Source organism: Antrostomus carolinensis, unplaced genomic scaffold, assembly GCF_000700745.2.
Source record: "Antrostomus carolinensis isolate BGI_N321 unplaced genomic scaffold, ASM70074v2 scaffold25465, whole genome shotgun sequence".
Classification (NCBI taxonomy): domain Eukaryota; kingdom Metazoa; phylum Chordata; class Aves; order Caprimulgiformes; family Caprimulgidae; genus Antrostomus; species Antrostomus carolinensis.
This window is the reverse complement of record NW_010314662.1, coordinates 29,316-48,943: the sequence shown is the minus strand read 5'-3', so window position 1 is coordinate 48,943 and position 19,628 is coordinate 29,316. Positions and strand designations below refer to the sequence as shown.

At 38.4% G+C, this 19,628-nt stretch overlaps 1 protein-coding gene across 1 annotated transcript in view; it reads left to right on the top strand.

The window, feature by feature from the left end:
• Positions 1-19,628, top strand: part of SUSD5 (sushi domain containing 5) — a 42,196-nt gene that overhangs the window by 4,012 nt on the left and 18,556 nt on the right. Inside the window, exons 2-3 of the mRNA XM_010167723.1 lie at positions 4,407-4,584; positions 17,897-18,015. Coding sequence (XP_010166025.1) covers positions 4,407-4,584; positions 17,897-18,015 — 297 coding nt within the window. The remainder of the gene's footprint in view (positions 1-4,406; positions 4,585-17,896; positions 18,016-19,628) is intronic.

Sequence of the window (19,628 nt, the reverse complement as noted above, 5' to 3'; positions counted from 1 at the left end):
CTGCTGAAAACATGGAGAACTTTGAACTCATTTCAGTGGGCTTTGAACCATGCCTATATGCCTCATAAGAACTTTTTGATGTATCTGTTACTGGATTAGAATAAATTAGACAAAGTCTGTCTTCTTGGTAACCAAGAAAATTCTCCTAATACAACTGAAATTCCTAAAAGCATGAAGACACGTGTTTTGGATTAATTTTGTTTTTGAAATGTCTCTTTTTTTGCACTTCCGTATACCTGATGGTGGATAGCTCTTCAGTATCAAAAGCGTAATAAGGTCCCGTTGTTAGAAGCTGAGTTTAGCAGAATTTGAAACTGGAAATAAGATGGAGTGAGAGTAATGAACCATTGGAACAGTTTACTATGAAGTGTGCTGTAAATTCTCCGTTACTTGGAGTCACTGAATCATGACTGGATGCCTTTTGAAAAGACATGCTGTAGTTCAGCCATGAATTTTTGGACTTGATGATGGAATTATTGGGGGAAATCTACAGTCTAGTTATGCAGGAATTAAAAAAGGTGATAAAAATTAATCCTAAAAGCCTTGAGATCTATGTTTCTATGGGTGTGTTTTTAATCAGAATATATTGGGGTACTCTTAAGTAAAAACTATATGCAGCTCTTGCTTGTTGACAAAGTTTTAGTGTCAAACAATAATAAAAATTATTATTTTATCAGTATATCAAAATGCAATCAATATTGTGTAGTAATAGTGATCAGATGATGGTAGACACTAGCTATACATTATAGTCTAGTTATTAAAGACTCTCTTTGGTTTCAAGTGTGAGTTTTTTCTTCAGAACTATGAATCCAGCTGTTAACTAACAGTTGGAAGAATTATGTTTTATCATTTATGTTTTACCATTGAAGTTAAAACTTTTTCACTGGTTTCAAAGGGGAACCTGAAGGAACTTACTGTGACAAGGACATTTTTCATTCTGAATGTGATAAACTCAAGATGTGCAGTAAGCCTCCTGAGAAAGACTACTTTGCATGGATTTTTAGCTTGATTGTGACACCAAGGAAACTAACTTTGTTTAAAAGAGCTTCAGAAAAGTATGTAGAGTTCTGGGGATGAATTTCCACGGCACCTGACCCACCATCACATTATGGGAAACAAATGTTACAGGGCAGAAATAAAGGGGGTGAGTTGAGAGGGAGCTCAAACATGGTGGGTGTTCAAAGGTACCACAACCAAAGGCATACTGCATTCTTCACACAAATAAACACAAAGACATCATCCTTTATCCTGTGCCTTATGGAAATATAAAGCAGTCTCCTATTTAAAATTGCATATTTAAAACAGAATGATAATACCTCTCTTGATACTTTCTCAGAGAGAAAACTGATTTCAACTAGTCCACACTGGCACGATGTGCTAGAGAGAAAAGGGACACCATTTGAACTTTTCACAACCCCAGTATCAAAAATGACTGTGATATCATTGAGTATGTGAGACAAACCTTTTTAAAAAAAACCTTTCATTACACCTAGCAGTGATAAAAATTTTACAAATATTTAACCAGGACCCTTAGATCCCCAGCTGGGAGATGATACCACTTTTGTGATTAAAAGTTAGAAAAGTTAAATACATTAATATCTCAAACATGTTAGCCATGCCACTGTAAGGTGCAGAATTCAATTTCAGTGTTTGGTCTTATTTATTTAAGGGGATTTCCTGGTTTTATATGCTTTTGTATTTTTCCTATTACCAGGCTAGCATTTCTTCTGCATTTTTTTCCTGTAAATGCCCTTCAGTAATGTGAACAGCTCAGGATACTGGGGATCCAACATTGGCCAAGCATCTGAGAAGTGAACTTTACTTGCTATTATATTTTCTAAGTAAGAAATGAGGCAAAAACAGAGGGCACATCTTAAAAACTGGGATTATAGATAGCCATAGAGTTTCTAAAGCTTTGGAGAAGATTCCCAAGTCAGTTTGGTAAGTGGGTCAGCCTTCTGTATCCACTTCTGGCTAACCAGAATTTCCTATAAAGTAGTTCACTGTAGTTTTCCCAACCGGTAAGTCCTTCCTAGCTTACCCTAAAACCTATTTGTCTACATAATTTCGACATCACAGATACCTTTTCGAAGGACAAGATGCTGTTTTGAATCAGCATCTTCATAGTTTCTAGTAAAAGGTTGATTTATCTTAAGTACTAGCAAGCATGTAAGGAAAGATGTCTCGGCCTCAGTCTTGGCTAGCTAAACTCCTCTAAAAATGTAACTTACTTACTGGTAAAAAGACTAAATTATGAACTTAATTTCTTCTAATTATATCTAAATGGAACTCAATCCTTAATGATTTTCCTTTCTCTAAGTCTTCTAACTGAAAAACTAATAGCTGAAAAATAAGTGTGACTGCCATGTGCGACTGACATTTATGATTTAAGTCAGATGCTACACAAACTTGCCCTATATGTCTTTGATGATGCATCTCAATCCTGACAGTCAAATGGTGACATGTAGAAACTGGACAAGTTTTTATTCGGAACAAAGCCTCAGTAAAGCATTACACTTAGTCCCTGATTATCTTTACAAACAGAAATTTTTCGACAACTTAAGAATGATTGTTTAAAACCATCATCTTTCTGCTTATATTATCTCTCTCCCTACACCATGCATACTTCACTATGTCTATCCATGGCCTTGTAAACAGCAGCCTACATTAGTCTCATTTGCATTATTTGGGACATTTTGCAAAGAATCCTGATGTTTTTGTACTTAGGACTGTAGAGGGTTGCTTTTTTCACTGTTCTGTGTAAACTCCCCTGTTCTAATTACAGTTCATGGTACTGATTATAGTTGAGAATCAAGACACAATGTAGTCTAGCGGTTAGGACACTGATCCATGCTTCTGGGTTGCATTCCTTGGTCAACTACTGTTAACTGCCTGAGAAAATCACTCTGGGTACTCCAAATTCCTGTTCCTTCTCATCACTGTCTGTCCTGCTTATTTAAATTGCTGTCTGTCCAAATCAGGATGATTTCTTACTGTCCACATGTAGAATTCCCACCAAAGTAGGAATCTTCATCAGGACCCACCTGTGCTTGCTAGCTGATGTAAACACAAATGACACATTTGCTTGAAATAAATTTTGCTGTAAGCACTGTGATTCTTCCAGTGGGTTAAACTGTACACAGGTGAGAACAGGAAGTTGTCAGGTACAGACCTACCCCATATTACCTCCCTATATTTAGTATTAGATTCAGATTTATCAGTTTGTTGAAATAAGATGTGGTGGGGGTGGCACTTGGTACAGAATCAGGCTGAATCAGACTGGAGAATTCCTGATACTGGTCATTACATCCGATGAGTGTGAAGCTAGCTACGTAGCGAACACTCCATATGTACTGGAAGCCATGCATTCGTATACCCACTACCACTAGTCTGCTTTTGAAATAAGACAGAAGTGTTTCCAGGCATTTACTGAATGAACAGTGCTTAGAAGTTGTCTTCCTGCACCTGGAAGCAACCTCAATCCGTACCTTTGAAATTTAGAAGGTATTCTGAGGGAAGTTGTCTTCAGAAAGAAGATACTTATTGCAGTTTAAATGCCAGCACTGTAAAGTGTCTTACTGTTTATTCCTTTTCTGGAGACATCCAGCCAATGTGTTTATCCCATAACCCAGTAACTTCTCAAGCTTCATTGCCAAAACCCCAACTGCCCTGTTCCCTGTTGCCAAAACCTCTAACATGCACCCTTACAGCTTTCACAGTATTAGATAAATTAAAGTAAAATAAACTGAACTGAAAATAAAAATAACACCAGAAATTGTTATGCTAAGTATGTTCTCATGCTCATTCAAAAAAGCCTTCCGTTAAGAAAAAAATTCTGTCTCTTTCCAGAAAGATATGAAAACAAAGTGGCTTTGCAGTGGCATTTAGTTGCTGTAGAATTACATCATTTTTTTTTAGAGAATAAGTATAAATCTATTTCTTACACAGAAGACTGAGTTGCAATATTACCTTTTAAATTTGTGCTTCCTTTATAGATGTAGATGTTAGAAATGTAACTGTAAAATGCTTAGTAGTGAATTCCAGTGTCATAGGCTACAGGAGATGTTCTGACTTTGACTATATATGTGCACGTGAGAGAGCGTTGTGCTTTCTCTCTCCAGATTTTAAGCACAGACCTACAGAGGCAAGACAAGCTTCTCATATGGGCTGGGAGTAGGGGCTTAGCCATACTTGCTTTTCTGTTCATGAACAAAGCTAAAAGAAAAGCTAAGACAAAGGTACTTACAGTGTTGATAAAATTACTCATTCCAAGAAGTGGATTGTTCATTAAAATTAACTTAGTAAAAGCGAGATTACTTTATTTGCTGATAATTTGCAATATTTTTGTTGAATACATGTTGAGTATGATACCATGACGAGTGACATGTCCTTTCTTGGTGCTTCAGGGAAAGTGTTTGCACTTGAGTCCAAGAACAACTCCCAGGGTCTGGATTTAGCTGAAGCTGAGAAAGCTTGTGTTGACCTGAGTGCTCGCTTAGCAACTGCAGAAGAACTGAAAAGGGCTGTTCTGGACTGTTCTTTCGCTGGCTGCACCACGGGATGGCTCGCCGGTGGCACCACCGGGTAAGGACAATAGCATGACCCTTCCTGAGAAATATGAATGACAGCTGTCGAGCAAGTTTTGCTCCCTGTCTAAGAACATTACCGAAAAACACTGGCCACAATTCAAGCACCACAACATACAGCTAAATCTACCACTTTCCCCACAAAATCAATTTTGTACAGCTGGTATTGCAGGGACACGAATGTTTCACGGTCTCAGATCACATATTTCACAGATCTGAAGCTATTTCCTCTTCCTCTTTCTTTCTAAATTACATCATTGTGGTTCCTTTTCACCTGGCCTGTAGCGGGGTACTGAGCCCTAAAGGAGCTTGAGGGCTGAGGAGACAGTGCTGGAGTTAGTGTCAGTGCTCCCACTGACGCTGTTATTCTATACAATATAAGAAACTCAGCAAACCGTACTTCTCATGGAAACCACGTATCTGTGCCAGGTATTTATGCATGTCTGAATAGACAATAGGCATGTTCAAATAGTTATGACTTTAGATGTACTTAGATATGATAGAATCATAGAATGGTTTGGGTTGGAAGGGACCTTGAAGGTCATCCAGTTCCAACCCCCCTGCCATCAGCAGGGACACCTTCCACTAGACCAGGTTGCTCAAAGCCTCATCCAACCTGGCCTTGAACACTTCCAGGGAGGGGGCATACACCGCTTCTCTGGGCAACCTGTTCCAGTGTCTGACCACCCTTACAGTGAAGAATTTCTTCCTAATATCTCATCTAAACTTACCCTCTTTCAGTTTAAAGCCATTACCCTTGTTCTGTCATTAACTGCCCTTATAAAAAGTCCCTCCCAAGATAACTCATGATAACTCACAGGTGGTAGTTTGTTGAGAAAGCTCACCAGGGAACTGATAGTGTGACTTGTGCTGAATTGCATTGTTCAAGGTAGCTCAGGTGACTCGACATAGCACTAGGCTGAGCTTTGCCTTGCATTACAGACTGTGTTGCAAGATGTACTGGTCTGCCACGGCCTCTCTGGGAATTGTCGTTGCCTCTGTAGAGACCAGTGCAAAGCAGGAACGTAAAAGTGTCCTGTTGTGGAAACTGCTTCCCTCTGGTGATCACAGTTTCAGGATCAGCCTTCATGAGTACTCCAGAAGTCCCAGTGACTTTCAGTGAAATTTAAGATTTTGAGAACATATGTCCACACAGGTGCTAGCTGTAGGCCAGAAGAAGCATGGCCCTACCACCATCCCACTCTGCTGTAACTGATAAGGGCTTCCCAAACACAAGCCAACTCAGTCTCATTCCAGTCTTGCACAGGTCGAGCTATGTGGCACTGCACTGAGCCAAGCACCTACATCCCAACTGCCCAATCTCTTCCAAAATGAGTCTTCACAGCATGCTTCAGGAAGAGGTAGACAGGCTTCATATTTGACAAAGACACCAAATCATAGAAAATTAAATTTAAAAAAACAAAATGGAGGAGCTGAGAGTTGGCATGAATGTCTCATGTCACTGAAGGTGGGACCGTAGAAGAATTGCCCAGAAGGAGCATGAATAGATCCAAAGCCCCTTCTCTCTTAAATCTTTCCTTCAGCACACTTACCAGCCACCCCCTTAGCATAATATGTATATTAATTTCCTTTAGGTGCTTTACAGAGTTCTCATGAGTTAGAGGCTCATGATCTATTGTCAATGTTCAATGGTGATAAAGTTTTCTTTTATCAATATACTGTTTCTGAGTTCCCCAACTTTAGTGTATTAGATTTTTTTGGCAGTTATCAGTTATTGAAGCAAGCTTTGGTGTTTGGGCATTTTTAGCGGTAAAGTTTCCAAAGGACAGAAAATTGCTACTGTTAATGAAAGGTGATATTTGAACAACTTCAAGCAAAAGCAACTAGTTCCAGTGATTTATTTTTTTTTTCCACGTGAAAAATTGTTTGAAAATTTATTTTTATGTAGTTTTGGTCATTAAAATTATCCAGAAATCTCACAGGATATAAGACAGTGATCTAAACTCCAAATATTTTTTTCCCAAGCCAGTTGTTGGTATGTAGGCTGAAGAGCCAGGAAAACTATCCATCTCTAAGAAGTAAAATTGTTGTATAGGTTCTTTTGCACAGCCTCTGTATTATAGAAGTCAGCAATGATGATGGATAGTAGAAGAAATGATCCCTTTTTATCTAAGCAATACCATTAGTTAGTCTGGAGAGATCCTCAATTAATTACTGCAGGCACTGGAGCTACAACTATTAATAGACCAGTTGTAGACCTATCCCTGAATATCATCAATCTCAAAATTGGATACAGTGATAGTATTGTACACATCACACCATGATGATGTGACAATATACACATCATCATACTGATGGGCAGGAAAGGAAGATTTTTTCATCCCTTCCAACTTTCTGTACTCCATTCCTCCAGTAAACCTGTCCTTAATATAAAAGTCTCTAAACTGTGTGTCAGGAAGAACATTGTGGGGGCACATCAGCATGCCATTGCTGTGCAGTCACCACATTTGACCTTCACTGGAAAGCTCCACCAGAGAGAATAGTTCTTCAGAGCTGGAATTTGATAGTCTCTTCTCTGGGACTATTTTACCCATGGCTGGGCAAACACCAGAATGCATGTTACTTGGTTTGCTGAACTGGATATTTTTTGACTCTGGGGAAAACCAGGAAAAGTATAATGCCTAAAAAGGTTATACTGGTTTCACTGTTAGATAATGCAGCTCTGGAGAAGGAAATGTACAGTTGAGTGCAAAGTATGCAAATGAGACAAAGTTACTTAAGTTGGACAAGCTAAAGTAGAATATAAAGATTTTTGAAGGGATTTAGATAAATGGGCAAAATGATGACAAATGGAGTTCAACAATAACACATGTAAGAAGAATTTGCAAGCTACTTGAAAATATCTTACAGGGTTCTGATTTACCTCTGTCAGCCCAGGAAAGATATGAAGACATCACTATGGACAGCACAAAGAAAACCTCTGTCAAACTGCAGCTGTAGTAAAAACAACAAACGAGCAAGCAAAGAAGTTACTAGAGTGCTTATGGAATGGGATGGGGAATATAAAAAATATGTACACACACACATAGATATATATATATATATATACACACAGATAGGTCAGTGTAACAGTCTCCTTTGGAATACTATCTGTAGTACTGTTACCATGTCTTAAGAAAGGTACTAAAAGAGGCTCAAAAAAGGGCTCAAGAATGACTAAAAGAATTGAAAAGCTATTAAGAAGGGACTCAATATATTTTACTAAATTAGTTATTTAATTTAAAAAATATGTCTGCAGTTACCTATTCAATACTTTGGGCATCTACTTGGTAAATGGAAACACAACAGCAAGGATTAAGGATTGCTGGTAAATCCACACTCATCTGATTTAACAGAGAGGGGAAAGCAGACTTCACAGCATGCCCAGAAGGTTCCAGAAGTAGGGAAAATTATTTCCAAAAGAAAAGACTTTGCTGGGCATGCCTTATGTTATTTATCTTAATGGACCTCCACCTCCTTGAATGTGATGGCATGGCCCAAGGAGAAAAGTGACCTGCCCACATTTGCCAGGTCCAAAAATGTTCAAGACTTTATAGGTTGAATCTAAACCCTTGGATTCCACCCAGCAGCTGACTGGTGTCCAGTGCAGATCACAGAGCTTAGTCTAATATTCTTCCATATCCTCTTGGACTGTGTACATCAGAAAGGAGATGAATAGGAGGGAACATGATAAAAGAAGTTCCTAATTTCAGGAAAAATGCAGTTTGGTTTATTTATTTGGTGCCTGGAAAGTATCCCAATCGTTCCCCTGAGGAAAAAATGGATTAGACATTGGCAGTAGAAGTAAACACAAGCAAATGATGTGAGCTAAGTCATTATAGTGCTGCAGATTTTCTGACATGCTTCAGTCCTCCTTCCACCACATAGACTTGAAACTGAACAGGAGATCTAGCAGAGATGTAAACATATTTTCACATCTAGATCGATTTTCCAGGTCAGTGATTTGTTCTCTTCTGATGGCGATTTTATGGTCTTAGTGAATAATTATGATCCCACTCCTAGTAAATATATCCATCACTGTTGGCTGTTGTGTCCGTATTATTATTTTTACAGCCAAATCAGGGCCTGGAAACCTGTGGGAGTTTTTCCTGTTATGACTGAAGCACATCACTGGGTCAGTGTGACTGTGTTTATACTGCCTGCTCTCTGGGCTGTACCTCCTATATGGGCAAAGAGGAGAATTTGGTCTGAAGAACTAGCCCAATTTGGGTGGCTGTTAAATTTCTGATGACACACTTGTAAACATGGTTCCATATGCAAGTATGCAAAGATTTTGAGATTATAATGTGACATCTCTTGTTGGATCCAATGTGGCCACCCAGCTCACTCCAACCTACTTCTTACTGACCTGCTGCAGTGACTGTTGCCTCCTCAGCTGTGCTGGTAGTGGTGCTCGTCTCTTGTCTATTTTAAGTCAGAAGTGAACACGGTGGGCAACCAGCAACTAGTTAGGGTGTTAAAAACCATCATTCTGCAGAGAGTGATGCTGGTGGAAGAAGACGCCAATCTGCTGGTGGAGATGCTCATGTTGCGCTCTCTAACCCACTTCAGTCCCTGCAAACTGGGCTAGCCCAAGCACCCAATCTCGACAAATATGATTCACTTCAACTGATGTAGGATAGAAATTGCTTAAACAAATAGATCCCTGCCAGCAAACCCAAAAAGACAATAAACTGGGTGGTTTTGTGGTTTGAGCAGCCTGGGACAGAATCTCTTTCACAGGCATAGGGGATGTTTTTGTCTTCTGCTTTCAGTTGTTCAGACCAACTTAATTCAGAGTTCAGGGCTGTTCGCACAGGCAAGTCACACACAGAATCACAGAATGTCAGGGATTGGAAGGGACCTCGAAAGATCATCCAGTCCAATCCCCCTGCCAGAGCAGGAACCTAAATGAGATCACATAGAAAGGCATCCACTGGTAGGTCCAAGGGCTAGGGAACCTTCAGAGAAGAGCCACTGACAAGTAGATAGGGGTAAAGAGGATAAGGGGTAAATTCTTCAAGCATCCCAGAAGTAAACCATTTCTAAGTCAGTCCTGACATGTGTAACTTATAAAGCATTACACATTGTTACATTTCAGGAAATTAAATTTCGTTAGGCAGGTCTTATTTGTCAGATGAGCCCTAATAGCTATTTATACTAAAAATGACACTCTGAACAACTTATTTGCATGTCAGACAAGTGAGTCAGTAAAACCAGCAAGAGATCTGCCAGAATATAAATGAAAAAAGGTGGCAGAGTTCTCTGAAGGGCTCTCACTGCTATCTTTTGCATTCAGATGTCATACTGGAAAACCTAGTGTCAAGTTCTCCAGTGCTGGGCAGCATGTCCTGTAGGGTCTTGCGTTCATTTCTGGAGTTTTTGAAATTTGGAAAGTGAACATGACTCAATTTTTCTTATGATGGACCCTGTGTACAGAACCTTAAAAAGCAGCTGTTTATTTTAGAAAGTGTAAACATCCTCAACAGCTTGTATCTTGATATTCATAGCAAATTTACTAATTTCCATCACTTTTCTAGGACTGAAAAGCTGTAGCTGCCCTATTCCCTATCCTGTTCCTTATTTGTCAACAGAAGAATGAAGTCATGTATCCCTTCTATAAGGGCTTTGAAGCTCTGCATAGACTTTCTATTTTATGATAGACCTCCTGTGGGACTGTCAACCTGTTCCTTTGCATTAAATTGCCCTGGTCTGGTTCCTACCCAGTCCCTGGAGGATTTATTTTGGAGGGGATAACTCTGGAGTGAGCAAGCAGAGTCAGCTAGAATAAGCCTTGCTCTGGGAGTCAGAAGACTGGGGTTCTTTTCTTGGCTGACCACAGACCAGATGTTTGCTGCTAGGAAAATTACTTCATCTCTATTTTTTCTTCCTTTTGTTAGCTCTTTGGGTTTTGCACTGACTCCTATTGAATGCTTCTACAGTGTCAAACACAACAGGGCCTTCACTGCAGATGACACCAGTGGGAAATGTAATAATAAGACTCAGAAATTACATTTCACAAGACTACCTACTTTTTCTGCCTACTCCGTGGGACTTGCCCAGTGCCTGGCAGTAGGGTAATAACAGCGTATTTCTTGGGAAAGAAAAAGGCAATATCCAAGGAATGAAGTAAGGGTCAGTCACTAACCCTTGCCAGTCCTCTCATCTGTGTGTGTAAACCCTTGGACTTGTGGGCCCCATGAAATCTCTCCAGGTGTACGTGCTCTAACAGGCCCACTTGCTTATTTGCAGAGAATAATGCTATGTCAGTTTGGCAAGCTCTCTGTTTCAGTTCTAGGCTGTGCTCTGCTGCCTGATGATAATGCATATGAATTTTCTCCCAAACATGTGTATGAGGTAGGCCAATTATTTCCCTTCAAGAGAAAAATCCAAACATACCTGACAGGACATGGTCCAATTTAAAATGCTAAAATTGCTTATGAAACTGTCTGAGGAGGTCTTGCACTCTGAAATGCCTTCATGTCAAAAATTCTAGTCCCACAGCCCACAGATGGTGTCATGCTCTACTAGAAGATGACTTTGGTCTTCTCATTGTTTCTTGTCAATCATCTCAGAAAGTCTCATACAGAAAAAAGGCACAGTAATTCTGTTTCAGAAATAGGGATTTCTACATGAAGCTCAGTGAAGAGATGAATTTAATATATGGACATGGCCAGTTTACTCCAAAGAATGATACCATGTGACACTGCATCAGCTTTGGAAGGGATGAAAATCTTTTCTTGGCACAACCTAGGAAGACAGCATGGGCTAAGTATGACAGCCAAACAGCTGTGTTGTAAAACAGACAGCCCAAGAATTGAAGAATTTTTTAGAAAGTATATTTTTTCAGGGAAAGCATCATACAAAAAAAAAAAAACAAACTCCAAACAAACCCCAAAACATTTTTGATGTATTTTCTAGGACAAGCACCCAAAATACCATCTGCTGAACAACAGCATCACAGTCCTCAGAGTAGCTATTTACTTAGCTAAGACTCACACTTTTAAATTGTATTTTTTACTGGGAGGTTTTTTTAATAAACTTTGAGAGCTTTAGCAAGCCTTAGCAAACTTTAACACAAAAGGTAGGGGTATGCTAGTGAAATTAGTTGATGCCAGAAGTTTAGAACTCATTATTAAGACCAGGGAAAAGCACAAAATTAAACAGGAAGGTAAGCCTGACTTCAGAGAGGAAGGAGGAACAGAAATGGGGTGCAATGTAACAGCATTACATGAAGACTAATAGGAATTTCTGCCTTAAGCTAGCAGTTCAGATGGAAAAGGCAGAGAAGGAGAAAGAGCTGGATGTAGTCATAGAACACAAGATGACAGTGAGCTTGTCGTAAAATAAAATAGCTCATGTAAAATTTGTGAAAAAAGGAGATGCAGTCCTCCTAAAAGACATCCAGCAGCTCTTCCAGGAGGGAGAGGGCAATACTGAAGGGCTTGAATGAGACACCACCTGCAATAATGCAATGTAATTCTTGGCATCCAAGCTCAGAAGGGATGAGTTCAGACCAGGATCAGTCCAAGAAAGCTCCTTTCTTATCAGAAGTGATTAAAGGTGATCAGTTTGTTTAGCCTAGCAAAATTAAGACAGAAAGGGGATATGCTTAATCTTAGCAAATGCACAAGAGCGACTAATACCAGGATCTTAACTTGCCAGTTAGTTCCAATGACGTTGATTTTCTAATTTTCAAGAGAACTTCACATATTTGGCCCCTTTTTAAGAATCTCTGTGATGTTCTGTCCTATCTGAAAGCCTTTTGTTTGAGAATTGAGCTTTTTTGTAGATTAAGAGCATTCAGCAAATACTTTTGTATTTGTTTTTAAACCATTTGGTAACTAATCAATAACATCTGCTATGAAAGCCATGGATTAAACTGGAGCCCATGAAATTAAATTGGATAAAACCAACTTTCTACTAACACTTGATGTGTCTTTGAGCAATCAACTAGTCCAGGCCAGGAAGCAACACGATTCTCCTCTACATGCACTAAGAATGCTCAAATTATATGTACATAGCGATATTATAGTAAAATGGCTATATAAAATCTTTCATACTAGGCTACAGTATGAAAATCTGCATGAATGGGCCATATTTATTTAATGAACAGAGGCCTTACTATTTCAGTAGTCATATGTACAATTTTAAGCACAAAAGGCTGCATTTTGGTGTATATTTTTAAGAATCTAAAGGATATGGGTTCTGCCTTGGTAAGACCTCCTTTTGACATTTCCAGTGGCAGTATTGCTGTTGGAATGTCTTCATGTCACACTTAGCAGCTGCTTTCTTTGGGTCACATCCAGCCAAAATTAGCCTCTATAGTTCCCAGTCAATGGACTTTCCAAAGCCCACCTGTGCTCCCCTTCATGACTTTTCAGGGAAATTTTCTTCCCTTTGGTAATCATGAACATGTCATTTATATTTTATTTCTCATCAGAGCCAGCTTTTATAATTTGCAGTTTCCCAAACTACAGAAGGGAAAGACTAAGAATAAAAATCCTCTAGCTTGGCTTCCAGAGTACTGATTTTTTTTTTTTTTCTGTCACCTAGTTACTGAAACACAAGTGGTAAAGCTGACCCATGAAAAAAAATTAGCAGAGGATGTTAAGGATTTATCTTGACTAAGAAAAGTGATGAAGTTTTTAACTTTCTAATTAGGGGAAGGTTTGTTATAGTTATATTATGCTCTGAAGCAGACTTTCACAGTGCCTCAGCTAACACATTGTTGATGATGTTCTTCTGAATTGAATATATTCATATGCAAGTACATACTACTATGAATAAATGTCACAAGACCATTCTGACTCAGTTCAGTGAATTTATTGACTAAGACTAAGAATTTACAATCAACTGGCAGATAAAGTCGCGACTACAAAACACCCCAGTCCCACCTACTTTCTGTTCTGATGCGTCATGCTGTCTCATATAAACTCAGCTCTTAACTCCTTGTGTTTTAACTTGGGTTTACTGAAAAATTTTCAAGTATTACAAAATTGCTATGTAATTAGAAAGTATAAGTACAAGTGGCTACTACTATAGACAAAATTTATAATTTTTATATAAATATTCTATGTTTATTGTAGATATATTTATTGTAGATGCATATATATGATATATAAAATGACATATCATTGGTATGGCTCAAGTATATAATTATGATATATTTAATAATATCTATTGCATAATGGCATTTTATGGCATATTGTGAAATAAATACTATTCATGCCAGCTTTTCTGCTATTTCCCTCTTTGAACAGAGGAACAAGAAGTACAAAATATACCAATTACTCATTGGTTACACAATAGATTAGAAAAAATTGAACCAGTGAAGGTGTACATGGAAGGCTTCTAGAAGTCTGGTTCATACCTTATTGTGCTATATATTAAATTTTCTCCTCATGTGTGCACATGGTAAATGCAATATCTGAGTCATGGCACAGGAAAACAATGATCAGCTTGGCCAACCTCTGATCTTTCTTTCAGGGTAGGTACAGAGGAAGGACTGTTAATTGTTCTTAGTTGCATTAATTGTATCCTACAGCAGGAACTAAGCTGAGATTCAACATGGTGCAGAGTCTCTGTGGTCTCTTGTTTTCTCACTTGAGGGGACAAGAGGCATCATGAAGCAGGTTGTCCTTCTAGGCTGGGTAGCAGTGGAATGAGAAGATTCTTGGCAGTTTTTGTCTTGGCTTTTCAAGAAACCAAAGGAGATATCATCAGGCACCCTCCCACTTTCCATCAGAGAGCAGGGGCTGTTGTCAACACCACGAAAAACCTCTCCTACCCCAGATGAGTATTAAATATTGAGGATTACTATGGATGATCTGCAGTCTGAACTCAGTATGTTTCTCCTGAGCATGTCTACTTTCATAAGAGATCTCCATAGAAAGAAAGATAAAATTGTATCTATTTCTCAAGTACAAGGTACAAAATAATGCATTACACTGCTCTAAACAGAAGATTACATGATTACATAATAATTATTATTATGCTGAGTAATGAGCAAGTCTGTTTAAGTTTAGGTTCAATTGTTACATGAAAGTAGCAATAAATAGAATTAAAGTTCCCTGCATAACTATGTTCTTCTAAATGGCTGAGTAGGTGGATGTATCCCTAAAAAAAAAAAATCAAGTTTGTGTCAATTGTCTCAGCAATGATGCATGTCCCAGTGCAACAATTCAAAATAGTAAAGAAATGAACTAGGTGACACATTTCTACAACCTCTCAGCGGGGTACTGGAAAGAGTAGGAAAAATGTGTGATTTCTTGTTTCTTGTTTCTTTTTTCAACGTGGCAATGCTGTTGCTGAAGTAATTTTAAATTACATTGAATCCTGAATTGATGGCCATTTTTCAGTCCTCAAATGAAAAAATATAACAAAGTTAAAAGCATCAGAACCTACCTTTTAGAACTGAGACAAAAGCGTACCTGTGTATTCAATCTATAATTACAGATTAAAACCTAGCATTTTAGGATTTAGGGAAACATATACTCACCTTCAAGAACTCAGAGAAAAGAGGTTATTATTGTATATTTTTAGTGGTACCTGGAGTCCTACTGACTGCAAAGAGACTGTTTCTATGCCAAAGGCATTGCAGGTCTGATCATTAGACCCACTAATGAGAAATGCTGATCGCTCCTGAAGCCCCTTTCAGTTTACTGAAGATGTTTAAAGCTTGTAGGATTGAGCTTGTGGTAGGAAACTACTGACAGAGAAGGAGGAACGGGAGAGATGAAACAGATTTTTTTTTTCCTTCTATTTTTTGTATGTGTACAAAATGTGATTTCTTTCTTCTCAGAAGAATTACATTAGAACGTTTGCAGTTTTAATCAGATCAATCTTAATATCACAAAGATCCAAATTAAAGTCCTAAGTAGAAGATTGACCAGTCCAGTCTGTTGTAGGAAAAAAAGAAATAGACCAGAAGAGCAATTTTTAAACTTCATGTAGGAAAAAAGTTTAGTGAGAAGTACATTTAAAAAATCTTAATGTCATTTAAAGCCTTTTTTTATGTATAATGTTAAAACTATATGCAACATACACCTGGTAAGTTCGTTCTCATTGGATAGCAGCTAAGAAATGCTCTTAAAATTAATTAACTAATCAATATGTCTTTTCAACTACAAACTTGTAATTCATTGTACAATACTTGGGGAAAAAAAACCAAAACAACTTTTCAATTATTAAATCTTACATGTGAGCCAGGTACCCTGCTTTGGAGATGACCTGAATATACCAAGAATGTGTCACCCACAGATAACTTTTTAGCCTACTGAAGAAATTATAAAGAAATTACAGTGCTTTAGGCAGAAGCAAAATGTGTTGGCTAGAAATTAGAATTAGAAATCAGAAAATTTAAGACAAGATTTTCAAAAATGGCTTACAAGTATCAGGATTTTTACTCCTTCGTTGAGCATAAAAAGGAATGTGGCCTGATTTTTAGAGACCAGAATTTTATGATGTCAACAATCTTCAAAACTGGGGTTTTTTTTAAGAGAGTCTAAAATCTTAAGTACAGAATTACAGACAAAAGACACAAATTGGTAAAGACAAGTCAGTATCTGTCTAGTCAGTGTTGTAAGGCATGACTGATCCAGGTACCGAAGTGAGTGAGTAATTATTGGAAAAATTAAGGTTGATAAGTCACATTTTGAAGGGAGGCATAACTGTTTCATTCGTGTAGGCCTTCTAAGACCTTGTGCAATAATATGTGAATAAAGACAAAAATTTTCTAATTGATGTCCTGATTCTCCCAGTCATCTGAACTCACCTTGAACTCACCCTGGCAGATCAAGTCACTTTTCTTTAGGTGCCTGATTACTGATGTAAAAGGCTCGGACTTTAAATGCATTAAATGCTAAGAGAACTTGATTTTAAACTTGTATGGACAATATTGTCCTTCAAGTGACCCCTCAAAAAACCCAAGGGGTGTTTTCCTTACAAAAGAAACATATTTGATTTGAAGTCGTAAAGGGGCTTTCTGTAGGGGATGACATCATGTTGTTTTCCAGAGCAGAAGTCTGGTAGGACCCATTCTGGTATATATGCATGACCACCACCATATGGCTTGTTTCATGTTGCTTTTGTTTGTTTACATTAAAAGAACATTAAAGTTGCATATTTAACTGCTTGAAAGCTAACACATGCAAGAATGAAGATAGTCTGTACAATGATAATTCAGCCCACTTGTGTAAATCAATTGTTATATAGTATTTAAGTGCATGATAAAATACTGAATTTCCACTGGATCTTTTCCACGTTCGGTGAATGGACAGTTAGTCAAAGTTTATTTTATTCCCCAAATTGAGTGCGAGACTGATGGCAAAATTAGTTCAACCATTGCACAATACAAAATGATAAATTTCCTCCACTGGACAATTCCTCTGTGGAAAGCATTTTTGTCTTTCTTTCACTAGAACAGCTGAGCATGCAACCCTTCTACAAACCTGCTGTCCACAAAAAATAAACTCCGCACCATTAATATCCAGCTGCAAAAATTTGAGCTGAATTTGCTTTCCCAGCCTTTGTAACCTTTGGTGTAACAGTAAAACCAGTGTTTTCTACAACAGACTGTCTTCTGTTTGTTAGTTTTAAGCAGCCGGTACAGCTGAGAGAAGAGATAATTAGTAATGTCTTTCTTTGTGTTCAGCACCTACAGAGCTGTAAAACCAAACACATATTTATTACCTTTGTTCAAGCCTATGAGGGGCAACAGGATGGATCAGCTACTGCTGAGTACCAAACCAGAAGAAATGGAGTTTACACAAAGGTGTGGAATTACTGCTAAAAATGATAGCAGTTTTTCTACCAAGAACTCAAGATGAATTTTTTGAGCTTGCCTGTGTTAGCTTTTGAGCAGTTAAATATGAAATCTTAATGGTCTATTAATATAAAATGCTAATAATTTATATCTTTCAGACAAAACCTTGAGTTTTCTATTAATTTTTATCCAAATGCCATTGGTGGGCATCTGTATTGCTGGAATGTGAGAGCAGAACGTGGCCTTAAGTGCTCTGGGACTTGGTCTGATGTTTAGAAGTATTACAGAATATAGTAAGATAAACATTCTTTATTGCTTCCTATGCCTTGAACTGATCTACAGCAAACATTTTTTTAATTACTTCTAATTTTCCCTGGGCTTTTTTCATAGATCTTCCCACACTAATATCTCATGTGCCAACTCTTCAGCAGTTAAGCTGAGGCTAAAGCTTGACTACTGTGATAAAAGATCTCCAAATTTCACCTGCATGTACAACTCCAGAAGAATTCTGATTATTTTTTTTTCTTCTTCTTCTTTATTTTAGGACAATTATATGCAGAAAGACGGGCAGCAAACAGCAGAGCGTGAAAGCCATTGATGTTAAAATTGAAACCGATCCCTTTGTGAATGACCAATATGATGCATTTTGTGTAAAGGATGAAGGTCAGCACTGATATACTATTGAAATAATGCAGTTGTTGCTGTCTTGCATCATTAAAAGTTTTGTCTTTCATTTTCCTACTGCTGAGAGGCAAAGAGGGAATGTTAAGGAATAAATATTTATAGTAGTCACCCGCTAAGTGAACCAAGTGCTGCAGAGACATTGGTTGCAGGAAATAAACGGCATTATCTTTTGCCTTTGTTGCAGTTTATCAAGTTCAAACAGCACTGCTGATCTGGAAGAACCCATTTTGGTGTTCACAGAACATACTTTATGGAAAAGAATATATCTGGCACCAATATAACTGAGATGCCTGAAGCATCTCCCATACTCAGCATTGTAACTGAATGTAACTCAGAAAGCTTCCAACTGCAAAGCATCACATTGTTGCATACCTATAAATATACAACATTTGTATGCAAATAACTGCATTGCTTCCATTTTCTTTTTGTTTTGTTTTGGGGGTTTTTTATGGTGTTTTGGTTTTTTTTGTTGTTAGCAAGTGTAAACCAGCCCACTAAAGAAACTGATATATCATGGATGATTCTGAAAACCAAATTATTTCCCATTGAAGCTGATGCTTAAAATTTTTGATATTCAAATGCCAGAACCCACAGGCAAAGATGGATTCTGAAGGCAAAGAGTACATTGTTACTGATAAGCAGGATTGTATAAAGAAGTTTGAGAGCCCCTGAAACAGATTGCTGATGTCTGCAGTGCAGTTTTGCATCTCATTTCCAAGAAAAGCATGGGCAAGTGGATACCATTTACTGAGAAACAATGAGTTCACCACGCAGGGGGGTGTCTTGATAAAAAGTCAGTGGCAGCAGTGGGAATGAAAGTATGGCTGAAGTGAAATGTGGCAGAGGTGACGCATATTTTATGTGCATCCAGTCACTCAAAAATCGCCGAGCTTGACTGACCATCCTCTCAAGTAATCCTCGTGATATCATCCCCAGGCTCCGTGCTGCCATAAGCGATGCCAGCTCCTTCACCCAGTTGCTAATGTTGTCACACAAGCACCTTTGTGCTTTCTTACATGCTGCTCCTCACATATAGGAGCATCTCCCTGTAAACATCTGCAAAACTCTCTCATTGTCTTCCTTCAAATCTCTCTTTTGTCATCATCCCCCCCTCGAGAAAAACCTTGCGGTGGGTGGGACAGCTGTGGCAGGCTGAAATCATTGCTCTGGCCACTCTTGTTCCATTGTGCCCTTGTGCTCCCCTGTCTGTCCCCATCTGCTGCCTCTGAGCTTACACGTAGATGCTGGATCTCAGGGAAGGAACTGTGCTTGCCTTTTGCATATGGTGACTGCTCGCAGTAAAGGGGCAGTAAGGTGGAGATAAGAACATAGTCTGACAATGCTTTTTGGGAAGGAGTACTACACCAGACTCAGAAACTGCACAGTTAAAACTCAGGGGAAAATTCGGATCATTTGCAAAGAAGAGAGAATTTATGAACAACTTGGTTTGTGCAAGGCAGGGAGTTTCCAAATGGCAGAATAGGGAGATCATGACAGTGCACTCACCAAATAGTCCTTACACACAGAAACATTTCTGGATGGCAATAAGGTCCCCTCTTCTTTGAATATACAAAAAATTTTGGAGGCAGTGT